General features: G+C 46.8%; 1 protein-coding gene across 1 annotated transcript in view; it reads right to left on the bottom strand.

Moving 5' to 3' along the window:
• Positions 1-613: 613 nt before the first annotated feature.
• The window catches only part of LOC115183641 (large neutral amino acids transporter small subunit 4), a gene marked incomplete at its 5' end in the record, with an annotated part of 22,914 nt that continues 3,699 nt past the window's right edge, over positions 614-19,828 (bottom strand). The window contains 5 exon segments of the mRNA XM_029744750.1: positions 614-1,137; positions 2,347-2,420; positions 8,197-8,323; positions 10,761-10,893; positions 17,091-17,234. Of these exon segments, the coding sequence (XP_029600610.1) occupies positions 852-1,137; positions 2,347-2,420; positions 8,197-8,323; positions 10,761-10,893; positions 17,091-17,234 (764 nt within the window).

The following is a 19,828-nucleotide window of genomic DNA, read 5'->3' as shown; positions in this document are numbered from 1 at the left end:
TCAGTTTCCCATAGGTACATATCTAGGATCAGTTTCCTCTAGGTACATATCTAGTATCAGTTTCCCCTAGGTACATATCTAGGATCAGTTTCCCCTGGGTACATATCTAGGATCAGTTTCCCCTGGGTACATAGCTAGGATCAGTTTCCTCTGGGTACATATCTAGGATCAGTTTCCCCTGGGTACATATCTAGGATCAGTTTCCTCTAGGTACATATATGGGATCAGTTTCCTCTAGGTACATTATTCTGTTATCATTATTACAAGCTTACAGTACTATATTGTAAACTGTCTTGTAACTGGTACTTAGATCATGTTGAACAACAAAAACAAAATTCCGGGGGAACTTTCAATAAATCAGAAGGGAATAAATAGGCAGGAATCATCCAACCAGGATTTCTGGAAAGCCAGGAAATGTATTGAAAGGAGAAATGCTGTGATTGGCTACTAGAGGGTAGGGAAGAGGAAGAGAGGAAGGAAATAGAGGGCTGATCTCTCTCTCTCTTTCTTTCTCTCTCTTTCTCTCTCTTTCTCTCTCTCTTTCTCTCTCTCTTTCTCCTCTCTCTTTCTCTCTCTCTTTCTCTCTCTCTTTCTCTCTCTCTTTCTCTCTCTCTTTCTCTCTCTCTCTCTCTCTCGCTCTCTCTCTCTCTCTCTCTCAGTTCTTGGTGTCCGTCCAAGGTAGTATCTGTTTCCATGACAACAGCATCAGCTCTTCCATTAGTCGCTTGAAAAGTGTGTGTGTAAAATATATGTGTGTATGAGTGTGTCCTCAGAGTGCATATTCAAAGAGCAAAACTCTTCTCTCTCTCTCTCTCCTCTCTCTCTCTCTTACTCCCCTCTTACTCCTTCCTCTAGACGAGGCCTTCAGGTTTGCCGGACCCGTTGACCTTGAGGTATATCTTGGTGTTTTGGTCTCTGTCCTGTATGCGGCTATGCAGCGTGCGTCTGAAACACACCAGGTACAGAGGCAGCAGGAAGCCCAGCATACTGACCCCCAGCAGGCCTACATTCACCCAGAGTGGGTCTCCCTTCAGAGGGCCTGTCATGGCCATGAAGAGCGGCTGCTGGAACAGAGCAAACAGAGCAGACACCAGAGACTGCATCCCTGTCAGACTGCCAAACTGAGACGACGGGTACCTAGAGAGATACAGAAAACACACATCAATATACACACACACACCATGTGTGACATTATAGAAGTACTCACACAGCAGCATAGAGACCTCCGGTAGCAGAGTGGATTATAGAAGTACTCACACAGCAGCATAGAGACCTCCGGTAGCAGAGGGGATTATAGAAGTACTCACACAGCAGCATAGAGACCTCCGGTAGCAGAGGGGATTATAGAAGTACTCACACAGCAGCGTAGAGACCTCCGGTAACAGAGGGGATTATAGAAGTACTCACACAGCAGCGTAGAGACCTCCGGTAACAGAGTGGATTATATAAATACTCACACAGCAGCATAGAGACCTCCGGTAACAGAGGGGATTATAGAAATACTCACACAGCAGCATAAAGACCTCCGGTAGCAGAGGGGATTATAGAAATACTCACACAGCAGCGTAGAAACCTCCGGTAACAGAGTGGATTATAGAAGTACTCACACAGCAGCATAAAGACCTCCAGTAACAGAGGGGATTATAGAAGTACTCACACAGCAGCATAGAGACCTCCGGTAGCAGAGTGGATTATAGAAGTACTCACACAGCAGCATAAAGACCTCCAGTAACAGAGGGGATTATAGAAGTACTCACACAGCAGCGTAGAGACCTCCGGTAACAGAGTGGATTATAGAAGTACTCACACAGCAGCATAAAGACCTCCGGTAGCAGAGGGGATTATAGAAATACTCACACAGCAGCGTAGAAACCTCCGGTAACAGAGTGGATTATAGAAGTACTCACACAGCAGCATAAAGACCTCCAGTAACAGAGGGGATTATAGAAGTACTCACACAGCAGCATAGAGACCTCCGGTAGCAGAGTGGATTATAGAAGTACTCACACAGCAGCATAAAGACCTCCAGTAACAGAGGGGATTATAGAAGTACTCACACAGCAGCGTAGAGACCTCCGGATTATAGAAGTACTCACACAGCAGCGTAGAGACCTCCGGTAACAGAGTGGATTATAGAAGTACTCACACAGCAGCGTAGAGACCTCCGGTAACAGAGTGGATTATAGAAGTACTCACACAGCAGCGTAGAGACCTCCGGTAACAGAATGGATTATAGAAGTACTCACACAGCAGCATAAAGACCTCCGGTAGCAGAGGGGATTATAGAAGTACTCACACAGCAGCATAAAGACCTCCGGTAACAGAGGGGATTATAGAAGTACTCACACAGCAGCGTAGAGACCTCCAGTAGCAGAGTGGATGAACCCTCTCACAACAGTGTGGAGGACAAATGACAAGATCTGAGGAGAGAAGGAATAAATCAGACGACAGTCAGCCAGTCAGTCAGGTACCCAAAATGGATACAGGGGTGCCCAGGGAGTAGGGGCTAGGGTGTAGGGGCTAGGGTGTAGGGGCTAGGGTATAGGGGTTAGGGTGTAGGGGCTAGGGTGTAGGGGCTAGGGCGTAGGGGCTAGGGTATTGGGGCTAGGGTGTAGGGGCTAGGGTGTAGGGGCTAGGGTATAGGGACTAGGGTATAGGGGCTAGGGTGTAGGGGCTAGGGTGTAGGGTGTAGGGGCTAGGGTATAGGGGTTATGGTGTAGGGGCTAGGGTGTAGGGGCTAGGGTGTAGGGGCTAGGTGTAGGGGCTAGGGTGTAGGGGCTAGGGTATAGGGGCTAGGGTATAGGGGCTAGGGTATAGGGGCTAGGGTGTAGGGTGTAGGGGCTAGGGTATAGGGGCTAGGGTGTAGGAGCTAGGGTGTAGGGCTAGGGTATAGGGGTTAGGGTATAGGGGCTAGGGTGTAGGGGCTAGGGTGTAGGGGCTAGGGTGTAGGTGCTAGGGTGTAGGGGCTAGGTTATAGGGGCTAGGGTGTAGGGGCTAGGGTGTAGGGGCTAGGGTATAGGGGCTAGGATGTAGGGGCTAGGGAGTAAGGACTAGGGTGTAGGGGCTAGGATGTAGGGACTAGGGAGTAAGGACTAGGGTGTAGGGGCTAGGGTATAGGGGCTAGGGTATAGGGGCTAGGGTATTGGGGCTAGGATGTAGGGGCTAGGATGTAGGGACTAGGGAGTAAGGACTAGGGTGTAGGGGCTAGGGTATAGGGGCTAGGGTATAGGGGCTAGGGTGTAGGGGCTAGGGTATATGGACTAGGGTGTAGGGGCTAGGGTGTAGGGGCTAGGTTATAGGGGTTATGGTGTAGGGGCTAGGGTGTAGGGGCTAGGGTATAGGGGCTAGGGTATAGGGGCTAGGGTATAGGGGCTAGGGTATTGGGGCTAGGGTATTGGGGCTAGGGTATAGGGGCTAGGGTGTAGGGGTTAGGGTGTAGGGGCTAGGGTATAGGGGCTAGGGTATAGGGGTTAGGGTGTAGGGGCTAGGGTATAGGGGCTAGGGTGTAGGGGTTAGGGTGTAGGGGCTAGGGTGTAGGGGCTAGGGTATATGGACTAGGGAATAGGGGCTAGGGTGTAGGGGCTAGGGTGTAGGGGCTAGGTTATAGGGGTTATGGTGTAGGGGCTAGGGTGTAGGGGCTAGGGTATAGGGGCTAGGGTATAGGGGTTAGGGTATAGGGGCTAGGGTGTAGGGGCTAGGGTATATGGACTAGGGAATAGGGGCTAGGGTGTAGGGGCTAGGGTGTAGGGGCTAGGTTATAGGGGTTATGGTGTAGGGGCTAGGGTGTAGGGGCTAGGGTATAGGGGCTAGGGTATAGGGGTTAGGGTATAGGGGCTAGGGTGTAGGGGCTAGGGTGTAGGGGCTAGGGTGTAGGGGCTAGGGTGTAGGGGCTAGGGTATAGGGGCTAGGATATAGGGGCTAGGGTGTAGGGTGTAGGGGCTAGGGTGTAGGGGCTACGGTGTAGGGGCTAGGGTATAGGGGCTAGGGTATAGGGGCTAGGGTGTAGGAGCTAGGGTGTACGGCTAGGGTGTAGGGGTTAGGGTATAGGGGCTAGGGTGTAGGGGTTAGGGTGTAGGGGCTAGGGTGTAGGGCCAGGGTGTAGGGGCTAGGGTATAGGGGTTAGGGTGAAGGGTCTAGGGTGTAGGGGCTAGGGTATAGGGGCTAGGGTGTAGGGGCTAGGGTGTAGGGGCTAGGGTGTAGGTGCTAGGGTGTAGGGGCTAGGTTATAGGGGTTAGGGTGTAGGGGCTAGGGTGTAGGGGCTAGGGTATAAGGGTTAGGGTGTAGGGGCTAGGGGCTAGGGTATAGGGTATAGGGGCTAGGGTATAGGGTATAGGGGCTAGGGTGTAGGGGCTAGGGTGTAGGGGCTAGGGTGTAGGGGCTAGGGTATAGGGGCTAGGGTATAGGGGCTAGGGTATAGGGGCTAGGGTATAGGGGCTAGGGGGTAGGGACTAGGGTGTAGGGGCTAGGGTGTAGGGACTAGGGTATAGGGACTAGGGTATAGGGACTAGGGCTCCTGTCAGAGGAGGCTGCTGAGGGGAGGACGGCTCATAATAATGGCTGGAATGGAGCGAATGGAACGGCATCAAACACATGGAAACACATGGAAACACATGGAAACCATTATGTATTTGATACCCATCCACTTATTCTGCTCCAGCCAATAACGTGAAGCTCGTCCTCCCCAAATTAAGGAGCCACCAACCTCCTGTGCCTCCTGAAGGTTTTCACTCCAACCCGAGACGTAACTGACCTTCCGCTTATCAACCAGTTAGTTATTATAATCAGGTATGCTAGGGTTGGAGTATAAACCTCCAGGAGGGTCTCTCTCCAGGAACAGGGTTGGAGTATAAACCTCCAGGAGGGTATCTCCAGGAACAGGGTTGGAGTATAAACCTCCAGGAGGGTATCTCCAGGAACAGGGTTGGAGTATAAACCTCCAGGAGGGTAGATCTCCAGGAACAGGGTTGGAGTATAAACCTCCAGGAGGGTATCTCCAGGAACAGGGTTGGAGTATAAACCTCCAGGAGGGGTATGTCCAGGAACAGGGTTGGAGTATAAACCTCCAGGATGGTATCTCTCCAGGAACAGGGTTGGAGTATAAACCTCCAGGATGGTATCTCTCCAGGAACAGGGTTGGAGTATAAACCTCCAGGAGGGTTTCTCTCCAGGAACAGGGTTGGAGTTAAAAACCTACAGGAGGGTTTCTCTCCAGGAACAGGGTTGGAGTTAAAACCTACAGGAGGGTTTCTCTCCAGGAACAGGGTTGGAGTATAAACCTCCAGGAGGGTATCTCTCCAGGAACAGGGTTGGAGTATAAACCTCCAGGAGGGTATATCTCCAGGAACAGGGTTGGAGTATAAACCTCCAGGATGGTTTCTCTCCAGGAACAGGGTTGGAGTTAAAAACCTACAGGAGGGTATCTCTCCAGGAACAGGGTGGGAGTATAAACCTCCAGGAGGGTTTCTCTCCAGGAACAGGGTTGGAGTATAAACCTCCAGGAGGGTATCTCTCCAGGAACAGGGTTGGAGTATAAACCTCCAGGAGGGTATCTCTCCAGGAACAGGGTTGGAGTATAAACCTCCAGGAGGGTAGATCTCCAGGAACAGGGTTGGAGTATAAACCTCCAGGAGGGTATCTCTCCAGGAACAGGGTTGGAGTATAAACCTCCAGGAGGGTTTCTCTCCAGGAACAGGGTTGGAGTATAAACCTCCAGGAGGGTATCTCTCCAGGAACAGGGTTGGAGTTAAAAACCTACAGGAGGGTTTCTCTCCAGGAACAGGGTTGGAGTTAAAACCTACAGGAGGGTTTCTCTCCAGGAACAGGGTTGGAGTTAAAACCTACAGGAGGGTTTCTCTCCAGGAACAGGGTTGGAGTATAAACCTCCAGGAGGGTATCTCTCCAGGAACAGGGTTGGAGTATAAACCTCCAGGAGGGTATCTCTCCAGGAACAGGGTTGGAGTTAAAAACCTACAGGAGGGTTTCTCTCCAGGAACAGGGTTGGAGTTAAAACCTACAGGAGGGTCTCTCTCCAGGAACAGGGTTGGAGTTAAAACCTCCAGGTGGGTATCTCTCCAGGAACAGGGTTGGAGTTAAAACCTCCAGGAGGGTTTCTCTCCAGGAACAGGGTTGGAGTTAAAACCTACAGGAGGGTATCTCTCCAGGAACAGGGTTGGTATAAACCTCCAGGAGGGTATCTCTCCAGGAACAGGGTTGGTATAAACCTCCAGGAGGGTCTCTCTCCAGGAACAGGGTTGGAGTTAAAACCTACAGGAGGGTTTCTCTCCAGGAACAGGGTTGGAGTTAAAACCTCCAGGAGGGTTTCTCTCCAGGAACAGGGTTGGAGTAAAAACCTCCAGGTGGGTATCTCTCCAGGAACAGGGTTAGAGTTAAAACCTCCAGGAGGGTATCTCTCCAGGAACAGGGTTGGAATGAAAACCTACAGGAGGGGTATCTCTCCAGGAACAGAGTTGGAGTTAAAACCTCCAGGATGGTCTCTCTCCAGGAACAGGGTTGGAGTTAAAACCTCCAGGTGGGTATCTCTCCAGGAACAGGGTTGGAGTTAAAACCTCCAGGAGGGTTTCTCTCCAGGAACAGGGTTGGAGTTAAAACCTACAGGAGGGTCTCTCTCCAGGAACAGGGTTGGAGTATAAACCTCCAGGAGGGTTTCTCTCCAGGAACAGGGTTGGAGTTAAAACCTACAGGAGGGTTTCTCTCCAGGAACAGGGTTGGAGTTAAAACCTCCAGGATGGTCTCTCTCCAGGAACAGGGTTGGAGTAAAAACCTCCAGGAGGGTATCTCTCCAGGAACAGGGTTGGAATGAATACCTACAGGAGGGGTATCTCTCCAGGAACAGGGTTGGAGTATAAACCTCCAGGAGGGGTATCTCCAGGAACAGGGCTGGAGTATAAACCTCCAGGAGGGTATCTCTCCAGGAACAGGGTTGGAGTTAAAACCTCCAGGAGGGTTTCTCTCCAGGAACAGGGTTGGAGTTAAAACCTATAGGAGGGTTTCTCTCCAGGAACAGTGTTGGAGTTAAAACCTCCAAGTGGGTATCTCTCCAGGAACAGGGTTGGAGTTAAAACCTCCAGGATGGTCTCTCTCCAGGAACAGGGTTGGAGTATAAACCTCCAGGAGGGTATCTCTCCAGGAACAGGGTTGGAATGAAAACCTACAGGAGGAGGATCTCTCTAGGAACAGGGTTGGAGTATAAACCTCCAGGAGGGTATCTCTCCAGGAACAGGGTTGGAGTATAAACCTCCAGGAGGGGTATCTCCAGGAACAGGGCTGGAGTATAAACCTCCAGGAGGGTGTCTCCAGGAACAGGGATGGAGTATAAACCTCCAGGAGGGGTATCTCTCCAGGAACAGGGTTAGAGTTAAAACCTCCAGGAGGGTATCTCTCCAGGAACAGGGTTGGAGTATAAACCTCCAGGAGGGCTATCTCTCCAGGAACAGGGTTAGAGTTAAAACCTCCAGGAGGGTATCTCTCCAGGAACAGGGTTGGAGTATAAACCTCCAGGATGGTCTCTCTCCAGGAACAGGGTTGGAATGAAAACCTACAGGAGGACTATCTCTCCAGGAACAGGGTTGGAGTTAAAACCTCCAGGATGGTCTCTCTCCAGGAACAGGGTTGGAATGAAAACCTACAGGAGGAGTATCTCTCCAGGAACAGGGTTGGAGTATAAACCTACAGGAGGGCCTCTCTCCAGGAACAGGGTTGGAGTATAAACCTCCAGGAGGGTTTCTCTCCAGGAACAGGGTTGGAGAGCCCTGGTGTAAACCTCCAGGAGGGCATCTCTCCAGCAACAGGGTTAGAGAGCCCTGGTGTAAACCTCCAGGAGGGCCTCTCTCCAGCAACAGGGTTAGAGAGCCCTGGTGTAAACCTCCAGGAGGGCCTCTCTCCAGCAACAGGGTTAGAGAGCCCTGGTGTAAACCTCCAGGAGGGCTTCTCTCCAGCAACAGGGTTAGAGAGCCCTGGGGTGTTTTGTCTAGAAGCTGATATTGCCCACTACAGGGATTTACAGATCATTTCTTTCTGTAGTTCCACTGTAAAACCTATAGAAGGTGACAGAGCACTACTCTCATCTCATTCCTCTATCAGCTGTCAACTGGCACTGGAAAACTACTGCTGATTGGCCAAGAGGTGGTGAGGGGAGGCGGTGGCGTAGTTTGAGTGACAGTTGGACGGAGCACTCACCTGCAGAGGGAGGTTGGGCACTAGGCAGGTGATGCCGAATCCCACCAATAGGACGTTGGTCAGGATGAATGCTCGCATGGCATTGGTCACCTTCTGGATTTGTCTGTCTCTGCGCTTGGGCTGATCCCTGGAGGGGGGGGGGGGGGGGGAGGGAGAGGGGGGGGGAGAGGGGGGGGGAGGGGGGAGTGGAGGGGAGGGTAGAAGAGATGGGAGAGGGAGTGGAGGGGGAGGGTGGAGGAAAGGGGAGGGGGAGTGGAGGGGGAGGAGATGGGGGGGAGTGGAGGGGGAGGAGAGGGGAGGGGGAGGGGGAGGGGTAGGAGAGGGGAGGGGGAGTGGAGGGGGAGGGTAGAGGAGAGGGGAGGGGGAGTGGAGGGGGAGGAGAGGGGAGGGGGATTGGAGGAGGGGGGGGAGGGGGGAGTGGAGGGGGAGGAGAGGGGAGGGGGAGTGGAGGAGGGGGAGGGGGAGTGGAGGGTGGAGGAGAGGGGAGGGGGAGGGTGGAGGGGGAGGGGGAGTGGGAGGGGGAGGGTGGAGGAGAGGGGAGGGAGGGTGGAGGAGAGGGGAGGGGGAGTGGAGGAGAGGAAAGGGGGCGTGGAGGGGGAGGGTAGAGGAGAGGAGGGGAGGGGGAGTGGAGGAGAGGGGAGGGGAGTGGAGGGGGAGGGTGGAGGAGAGGGGAGGGGGAGTGGAGGAGGGGGAGGGGGAGTGGAGGAGGGGGAGGGGGAGTGGAGGGGGAGGGTGGAGGAGAGGGGAGGGGGAGGGTGGAGGAGAGGGGAGGGGGAGGGTGGAGGGGAGGGGGAGTGGAGGGGGAGGGTGGAGGAGAGGGGAGGGGGAGGGGGAGGGGGAGGAGAGGGAAAACTAGAGGAAGTCAGAACCTATTCCCAACATTTAGCAGACCTCTTATCCAGAACAACCTCCCATTACTACATTCATCTCCAGATAGCTAGGTGGACCAGTCATAGTCAGTCCATTCATCTCCAGATAGCTGGGTGGACCAGTCATAGTCAGTCCATTCATCTCCAGATAGCTAGGTGGACCAGTCATAGTCAGTACATTCATCTCCAGATAGCTAGGTGGACCAGTCATAGTCAATTCAATTCATCTTCAGAGAGCTAGGTGGACCAGTCATAGTCAGTACATTCATCTCCAGATAGCTAGGTGGACCTGCCATAGTCAGTACATTCATCTCCAGATAGCTAGGTGGACATAACCACTAGCCCCTAGGAACTAACCCCTAACCCCTAGGAACTAACCCCTAGCCACTAACCCCTAGGAACTAACCCCTAGGAACTAGCCCCTAACCCCTAGGAACTAACCCCTGACCCCTAGGAACTAACCCCTAGCTCCTAACCCCTAGGAACTAACCCCTAACCCCTAGGAACTAACCCCTAGGAACTAACCCCTAGGAACTAACCCCTAGGAACTAGCCCCTAACCCCTAGGAACTAACCCCTAGCCACTAACCCCTAGGAACTAACCCCTAGGAACTAGCCCCTAACCCCTAGGAACTAACCCCTAACCCCTAGGAACTAACCCCTGACCCCTAGGAACTAACCCCTAGCTCCTAACCCCTAGGAACTAACCCCTAACCCCTAGGAACTAACCCCTAGGAACTAGCCCCTAACCCCTAGGAACTAGCCCCTAACCCCTAGGAACTAACCCCTAGGAACTAACCCCTAACCCCTAGGAACTAACCCCTAACCCCTAGGAACTAGCCCCTAACCCCTAGGAACTAACCCCTAGCTCCTAACCCCTAGCTCCTAACCCCTAGGAACTAGCCCCTAGGAACTAGCCCCTAACCCCTAGGAACTAGCCCCTAACCCCTAGGAACTAGCCCCTAACCCCTAGGAACTAACCCCTAACTCCTAACCCCTAGGAACTAACCCCTAGTAGGGGTTAGGGGCTAGGGGTTAGGGTGTAGGGGTTAGGGGCTAGGGGTTAGGGGCTAGTTCCTAGGGGTTAGTTCCTAGGGGTTAGTTCCTAGGGGTTAGTTCCTAGGTTAGGGTGTAGGGTGTAGGGGTTAGGGTGTAGGGGTTAGGGTGTAGGGGTTAGGGGTGTAGGGTGTAGGGGTTAGGGGTTATGGGCTAGGGTGTAGGGGTTAGGGTGTAGGGGTTAGGGGTTAGGGGTTAGGGTGTAGGGGTTATGGGCTAGGGGCTAGGGTGTAGGGGTTAGGGTGTAGGGGTTAGGGGTTATGGGCTAGGGTGTAGGTGTAGGGGTTAGGGGTTATGGGCTAGGGGCTAGGGTGTAGGGGTTAGGGGCTAGGGTGTAGGGGTTAGGGTGTAGGGGTTAGGGTGTAGGGGTTAGGGGCTAGGGGTTAGGGTGTAGGGGCTAGGGTGTAGGGGTAAGGGGTTATGGGCTAGGGGCTAGGGTATAGGGGTTAGGGGCTAGGGTGTAGGGGTTAGGGTGTAGGGGTTAGGGGTTATGGGCTAGGGGCTAGGGTGTAGGGGTTAGGGGCTAGGGGTTAGGGGTTATGGGCTAGGGGCTAGGGTGTAGGGGTTAGGGGCTAGGGGCTAGGGTGTAGGGGTTAGGGTGTAGGGGTTAGGGTGTAGGGGTTAGGTGACAGTGTCTTACTTGCTGGCTGGTTCCTTCTCATCCTCTCCATCGTCACAGTCCTTCAACTTCCAGTCCATAATCTGACCAATCACAGGAGTCGTCATCAGACACAGTAGCTGCAGCATGCCGAAGATAGAGGAGTACAGACTGACTGTAGCGAGGAGGGGAGGGAGGGGGGGGGAGGAGGGAGGAGGAAGGGAGGAAGGGAGGAGGTAGGGAGGGAGGGGGGAGGGAGAAGGAAGGAGGAGGGGAGGAAGGAGAATAAGGAGAGAGAGAGAGAGAGAGAGAGAGAGAGAGAGGGAGAGAGAGAGGGAGGGAGAGACAGAGAAAAAAAATATTATTAGACAGTGCAATAAATAACTTGTCCATGTTAATAATACACAGCGGATGTCCAGTATTCAGTTAGCTGGCACTGGGTTAGCTCATTATGGTCATAATGCTAACTATTACATGGCTATGGTTATGGTCATAATGCTAACTATTACATGGTTATGGTTATAATGCTAACTATTACATGGCTATGGTTATGGTCATAATGCTAACTATTACATGGTTATGGTCATAATGCTAACTATTACATGGCTATGGTCATAATGCTAACTATAACATGGCTATGGTTATGGTCATAATGCTAACTATTACATGGCTATGGTCATAATGCTAACTATTACATGGCTATGGTCATAATGCTAACTATTACATGGCTATGGTTATGGTCATAATGCTAACTATTACATGGCTATGGTCATAATGCTAACTATTACATGGCTATGGTCATAATGCTAACTATTACATGGTTATGGTCATAATGCTAACTATTACATGGCTATGGTCATAATGCTAACTATTACATGGCTATGGTTATGGTCATAATGCTAACTATTACATGGCTATGGTTATGGTCATAATGCTAACTATTACATGGCTATGGTCATAATGCTAACTATTACATGGTTATGGTCATAATGCTAACTATTACATGGCTATGGTCATAATGCTAACTATTACATGGCTATGGTCATAATGCTAACTATTACATGGCTATGGTCATGGTCATAATGCTAACTATTACATGGCTATGGTTATGGTCATAATGCTAACTATTACATGGCTATGGTCATAATGCTAACTATTACATGGCTATGGTCATGGTCTAATGCTAACTATTACATGGCTATGGTTATGGTCATAATGCTAACTATTACATGGCTATGGTTATGGTCATAATGCTAACTATTACATGGCTATGGTCATAATGCTAACTATTACATGGCTATGGTCATAATGCTAACTATTTCATGGCTATGGTCATAATGCTAACTATTACATGGCTATGGTTATGGTCATAATGCTAACTATTACATGGCTATGGTTATGGTCATAATGCTAACTATTACATGGCTATGGTCATAATGCTAACTATTACATGGCTATGGTCATAATGCTAACTATTACATGGCTATGGTCATAATGCTAACTATTACATGGCTATGGTCATAATGCTAACTATTTCATGGCTATGGTCATAATGCTAACTATTACATGGCTATGGTCATAATGCTAACTATTACATGGCTATGGTCATAATGCTAACTATTACATGGCTATGGTCATAATGCTAACTATTACATGGCTATGGTCATGGTCATAATGCTAACTATTACATGGCTATGGTTATGGTCATAATGCTAACTATTACATGGCTATGGTCATAATGCTAACTATTACATGGCTATGGTCATGGTCTAATGCTAACTATTACATGGCTATGTTTATGGTCATAATGCTAACTATTACATGGCTATGGTTATGGTCATAATGCTAACTATTACATGGCTATGGTTATGGTCATAATGCTAACTATTACATGGCTATGGTTATGGTCATAATGCTAACTATTACATGGTTATGGTCATAATGCTAACTATTACATGGCTATGGTTATGGTCATAATGCTAACTATTTCATGGCTATGGTCATAATGCTAACTATTACATGGCTATGGTCATAATGCTAACTATTACATGGCTATGGTCATAATGCTAACTATTTCATGGCTATGGTCATAATGCTAACTATTACATGGCTATGGTCATAATGCTAACTATTACATGGCTATGGTTATGGTCATAATGCTAACTATTACATGGTTATGGTCATAATGCTAACTATTACATGGCTATGGTTATGGTCATAATGCTAACTATTACATGGTTATGGTCATAATGCTAACTATTACATGGCTATGGTTATGGTCATAATGCTAACTATTTCATGGTTATGGTCATAATGCTAACTATTACATGGCTATGGTTATGGTCATAATGCTAACTATTACATGGTTATGGTCATAATGCTAACTATTACATGGCTATGGTTATGGTCATAATGCTAACTATTTCATGGCTATGGTCATAATGCTAACTATTACATGGCTATGGTCATAATGCTAACTATTACATGGCTATGGTTATGGTCATAATGCTAACTATTACATGGTTATGGTCATAATGCTAACTATTACATGGCTATGGTTATGGTCATAATGCTAACTATTACATGGTTATGGTCATAATGCTAACTATTACATGGCTATGGTTATGGTCATAATGCTAACTATTACATGGTTATGGTCATAATACTAACTATTACATGGCTATGGTCATAATGCTAACTATTACATGGCTATGGTTATGGTCATAATGCTAACTAGGTGGGACCAGGGTTAAATGTTCAGTCTCTACTACCCAGACAGTAGCTAGGTGGGACCAGGGTTAAATGTTCAGTCTCTACTACCCAGACAGTAACTAGGTGGGACCAGGGTTAAATGTTCAGACAGTAACTAGGTAAATGTTTAATGTACTAGTCTAGACCAATAGGCCTGTGGTCTTACCAACTTCCATTATCTCCACTGCAGGGGAGAGAGAGAGAGATGTAATTCAAATTCCAAATTCAATTCTGTAATTCAAGTAGGAAGTGGAGAATTTACTTGGAATTTAATTGGAATTGCAGAAATCTTCAAAAAAATGTAATTGGAATTTAGACTGTCAATTGGAATTGAACAAAAACCATCCTTGGAATGTAATTGTAATTGTCTATATATAAATTGAATTGGAATTGAAGTAGAAAACCATCAATTGAATGGAGTTGGAATTGACTTAGAATTTACACTGTCTGAATTGGAATTTAATCTGAAAATAAAAACATAATTGGAATGAAATTTTAAATCTTGAATTACATTATAATTGCTGCAAATTCCTTCCTGGATGTAAAGCATTTGGCCTTGAATTTGAATGCAAAACTGTGTTTTAAATCAATCAAATAATTTAAATGAGATACATTACTCTATATGCATTATTTTCGTAATGTTTTAAGGTTTGGTTGTTCTGGTCCAATTAAAGGGATTGTTCAACCAAATTCCCGAAATTGGTGTCCTTCCTAAACCAGTCTTATTCTGTATAATTCTACAACACATTTATCTGACTGCTTCTACCTAAAGAAACTTACAGTCAAACATATATTTTACAAAAAGGGTGGTATTGGGAATCAAACCCACTATCTTGGAGTTGCAAGAGCCATTTTCTACCAACTGAGCTACAGAGGACTACAGAAGAGCCATGTTCTACCAACTGAGCTACAGAGGACTACAGAAGAGCCATGTTCTACCAACTGAGCTACAGAGGACTACAGAAGAGCCATGTTCTACCAACTGAGCTACAGAGGACTACAGAAGAGCCATGTTCTACCAACTGAGCTACAGAGGACTACAGAAGACCCATGTTTTACCAACTGAGCTACAGAGGAATACAGAAGAGCCATGTTTTACCAACTGAGCTACAGAGGACTACAGAAGAGCCATGTTCTACCAACTGAGCTACAGAGGACTACAGAAGAGCCATGTTTTACCAACTGAGCTACAGAGGACTACAGAAGTGCCATGTTTTACCAACTGAGCTACAGAAGAGCCATGTTCTACCAACTGAGCTACAGAGGACTACAGAAGAGCCATGTTCTACCAACTGAGCTACAGAGGACTACAGAAGTGCCATGTTTTACCAACTGAGCTACAGAAGACTACAGAAGAGCCATGTTCTACCAACTGAGCTACAGAGGACTACAGAAGAGCCATGTTCTACCAACTGAGCTACAGAGGACTACAGAAGAGCCATGTTTTACCAACTGAGCTACAGAGGACTACAGAAGAGCCATGTTTTACCAACTGAGCTACAGAAGAGCCATGTTCTACCAACTGAGCTACAGAGGACTACAGAAGAGCCATGTTCTACCAACTGAGCTACAGAGGACTACAGAAGAGCCATGTTTTACCAACTGAGCTACAGAAGACTACAGAAGAGCCATGTTTTACCAACTGAGCTACAGAGGACTACAGAAGAGCCATGTTCTACCAACTGAGCTACAGAGGACTACAGAAGAGCCATGTTCTACCAACTGAGCTACAGAGAACTATGACATGTTGTGAGGCTAACTTCCAGCCTTGGAAAAAATACATGTTTTATTGTCACATACACAGTGAAATGTGTTGTTTTACAGAGTTAGCCACAGTAGTAAAGCGTCCCTGGAGCACATTAGGATTAAGTGCCTTGGCTCGAGGTCACATCAGATTTTATACCTTGTCGGCTCGGATACCATTTAAACTGGAACAACCATCTCAGTAAATCCAGCTACTAACAGATTAGTTTAGTTTAGAAAAACGTATGCTAATTATCTTTGTAAAATCACCCAATCAATGTACATGCAAAAAACACAGATATTGAAATAAAGATTTCTAAAAAGGAACCTGCAATAGAGCATGCTGGGAAATATGATAATGATGGGCGTGGTTTTGAGTCAGCGTTTTACTCTACCCAGAGTGCTTCATGGTGCCGCTTGCTTAGTGGTGTTGCAGACTCTGGGGCCTTTCAGAACAGGTGTATATATATACTGAAATCATGTGACAGATAATGTGACACTTAGATTGCACACAAGTGGACTTTATTTAACTAATTATGTGACTCCTGAAGGTAATTGGTTGCACCAGATCTTATTTAGGGGCTTCATGGCAAAAGGGGTGAATACTTTTGTAAGGCCTCTGTACCTCCTGAATTAATAAACAACTAATATAGGATTCCACTCCACCTTTAGTGTTATTGCTTCATTTAGACAGGCATACATTACATGGCCAAAAGTATATGGAGAACAGTCTGTCCTCTCTGACAATTTTATTGGCCTTCCTCTGACACCGCCTGGTATAGAGGTCCTGGATGGCAGGAAGCTTGGCCCCAGTGATGTACTGGGTCGTACACATTACCGTCTGTAGCGCATTATAATCAGATGCCGAGCAGTTGCCATACCAGGCAGTGATGTAACCGGTCAGGATGCTCTCGATGGTGCAACTGTAGAACTTTGAGGATCTGGCGACCCATGCCAAATCTTTTCAATCACCTGAAGGGGAAAAGGCGTTGTCGTGCCCTCTTCACGACTGTCTTGGTGTTTTTGGATCATGTAATGTACCCAGGTATCCGGTGGGGAAGCACACATGTGCTTGTAGTGTTGTTCATATGACCACAGTTTGCAGGGTCTTCTAATTATTATTATGAATCGTATTTAATAAAATTGATATTTAGGCAAATTGACGTGTAAATGTTACATAAAGTGTTTTGTTTGAATATATAAAAAAATAAATTGTGTAGCAAAGGTGTTTTAGATATTTAGTTCGTTAAGAGGTAAAGTTGGTATTTGGAATCTGCCGTGAGTGGAGGAAGTTGGCTTGAGTTGAAATAAGTGACAGGAAGTTACATTCAGGGAATTGGTCCAGAGATGGACTTTAATTATGTGATTGTTACGGCAGAATATTACATTCAGGGAATTGGTCTAGAGATGGACTTTAATTATGTGATTGTTACGGCAGAATATTACATTCAGGGAATTGGTCTAGAGATGGACTTTAATTATGTGATTGTTACGGCAGAATATTACATTCGGGAATTGTGGTTTTGAATTGACTGAGAATTGGATTTTGAGATGGAATTTAATTGAGAGAACTGTTGTGGCAAAATATTTAATTAGGTATTGTAGTTAGGAAATGAATTAGGAATTGATATCCACACAGGATGTTGTTCATAGCTCACCCAGCCCTAGCAGCTGTACCCACCAGTGTTGAGGATCTCCAGGATGTTGTTCATGGCTCAGCCAGCCCTAGCAGCAGTACCCACCAGTGTTGAGGTCTCCATCGCTGAGGGCCTCCAGGATGTTGTTCATGGCTCACCCAGCCCTAACAGCAGTACCCACCAGTGTTGAGGTCTCCAGGATGTTGTTCATGGCTCACCCAGCCCTAGCAGCTGTACCCACCAGTGTTGAGGTCTCCATCACTGAGGGCCTCCAGGATGTTGTTCATGGCTCCCATGTAGAAGATGAGACGTAGCTGAGTGATGGACATGGTGACCAGAGAGAGGATGAAGAGAGGGCTGCTGATGCTCTGCATGAACGACTGGGCTGCAGGAGAGAAAGGGTTCGGAAGGAGAGAGGAAGGGCAGTTGATTCAAAAAGCTATATTTTGCTATGGAAGGTTTTACACATGGCTGAAGTCATCGGTGTAAACTGTGGGCCTTGACACTTGTATGTAATGAGAGCACAAATAAGAACACCTGAACTAATTTAGTTACATTTCTCAATGTTCATTTCTCTTACATTTCTCAGTATTCAGCTCCTTGGTTGAGAAATGTAAATTAGTTCAGGTGTTCATATATATATATATATACAGTGGGGCAAAAAAGTATTTAGTCAGCCACCAATTGTGCAAGTTCTCCCACTTAAAAAGATGAGAGAGGCCTGTAATTTTCATCATAGGTACACGTCAACTATGACAGACAAAATGAGAAAAAACAATCCAGAAAATCACATTGTAGGAGTATTAATGAATTTATTTGCAAATTAAAATAAGTATTTGGTCACCTACAAACAAGCAAGATTTCTGGCTTTCACAGACCTGTAACTTCTTTAAGAGGCTCCTCTGTCCTCCACTCGTTACCTGTATTAATGGCACCTGTTTGAACTTGTTATCAGTATAAAAGACACCTGTCCACAACCTCAAACAGTCACACTCCAAACTCCACTATGGCCAAGACCAAAGAGCTGTCAAAGGACACCAGAAACAAAATTGTAGACCTGCACCAGGCTGGGAAGACTGAATCTGCAATAGGTAAGCAGCTTGGTTTGAAGAAATCAACTGTGGGAGCAATTATTAGGAAATGGAAGACATACAAGACCACTGATAATCTCCCTCGATCTGGGGCTCCACGCAAGATCTCACCCCATGGGGTCAAAATGATCACAAGAACGGTGAGCAAAAATCCCAGAAACACACGGGGGGACCTAGTGAATGACCTGCAGAGAGCTGGGACCAAAGTAACAAAGCCTACCATCAGTAACACACTACGCCACCAGGGACTCAAATCCTGCAGTGCCAGACGTGTCCCCCTGCTTAAGCCAGTACATGTCCAGGCCCGTCTGAAGTTTGCTAGAGAGCATTTGGATGATCCAAAAGAGGATTGGGAGAATGTCATATGGTCAGATGAAACCAAAATATAACTTTTTGGTCAAAATTCAACTCGTCGTGTTTGGAGGTCAAAGAATGCTGAGTTGCATCCAAAGAACACCATACCTACTGTGAAGCATGGGGGTGGAAACATCATGCTTTGGGGCTGTTTTTCTGCAAAGGGACCAGGACGACTGATCCGTGTAAAGGAAAGAATGAATGGGGCCATGTATCGTTTTGAGTGAAAACCTCCTTCCATCAGCAAGGGCATTGAAGATGAAACGTGGCTGGGTCTTTTAGCATGACAATGATCCCAAACACACCGCCCGGGCAACGAAGGAGTGGCTTCGTAAGAAGCATTTCAAGGTCCTGGAGTGGCCTAGACAGTCTCCAGATCTCAACCCCATAGAAAATCTTTGGAGGGAGTTGAAAGTCCGTGTTGCCCAGCGACAGCCCCAAAACATCACTGCTCTAGAGGAGATCTGCATGGAGGAATGGGCCAAAATACCAGCAACAGTGTGTGAAAACCTTGTGAAGACTTACAGAAAACATTTGACCTCTGTCATTGCCAACAAAGGGTATATAACAAAGTATTGAGATAAACTTTTGTTATTGACCAAATACTTATTTTCCACCATAATTTGCAAATAAATTCATTAAAACTCCTACAATGTGATTTTCTGGATTGTTTTTTCTCATTTTGTCTGTCATAGTTGAAGTGTACCTATGATGAAAATTACAGGCCTCTCATCTTTTTAAGTGGGAGAACTTGCACAATTGGTGGCTGACTAAATACTTTTTTGCCCCACTGTGTGTGTGTGTATATATATATATATATATATATATATACATACACACACTTTTTGTTATCTTCAAATGTTCGATTGTTTTCTTCCAATTTGACAGTACAGAGTATTTTGGGTAAAAAAATTAAGACAATTAAATACATTTTAATTCCACTTTGTATTTTTATATATATATATATGCCTATTGTAAATGTGTATTATTTTTGCGTCGCCATCTCTTAATTGCAAAATAAATACAAGTATAAACATAACTTTAATGTTATTTTGACAGAGGTAATGAACTGTCCATTGATCAGCACAGCAATTGACAAAACAGGACCATGTTTGAAAAACAAGTGGTTCTGAGCTTATGTCAATATTACGCACGTAAGCTAACGGTTACAGAAATCAGGAATGTAGACAGGCTAGCTCATTTTATCTGTATGAGTGACTGTCCAACACACCACCACCTGTTGCTATGGTGGGCACCTACTGACCAAAATTATGTTATTATGAAATATATATTTATATAAATAGATATTTAGGTTTAAGGAAATACAGGCAGGCACCACGTTACTACAAGACAAAACAGCTCAATCGAGCCATATGGTCTTGTAAGTATAAAAGCAAAGCTTGTTTTCATGTAATAAAAAAAAAGCTTAAAGGTAGTGGAGTGGGATAATGTCTTATTGTTTGAAGTACAATACCATTATAGCTACTGTAGTAGGTCAAAGCTGTGTGCTGTGAAACCTTGGTAGAGCATGGGT

This window comes from Salmo trutta, unplaced genomic scaffold (genome assembly GCF_901001165.1).
Source record: "Salmo trutta unplaced genomic scaffold, fSalTru1.1, whole genome shotgun sequence".
Lineage (NCBI taxonomy): Eukaryota > Metazoa > Chordata > Actinopteri > Salmoniformes > Salmonidae > Salmo > Salmo trutta.
Note: the sequence above shows the minus strand (reverse complement) of the source record. Positions and strands in the feature narration are given on the sequence as shown.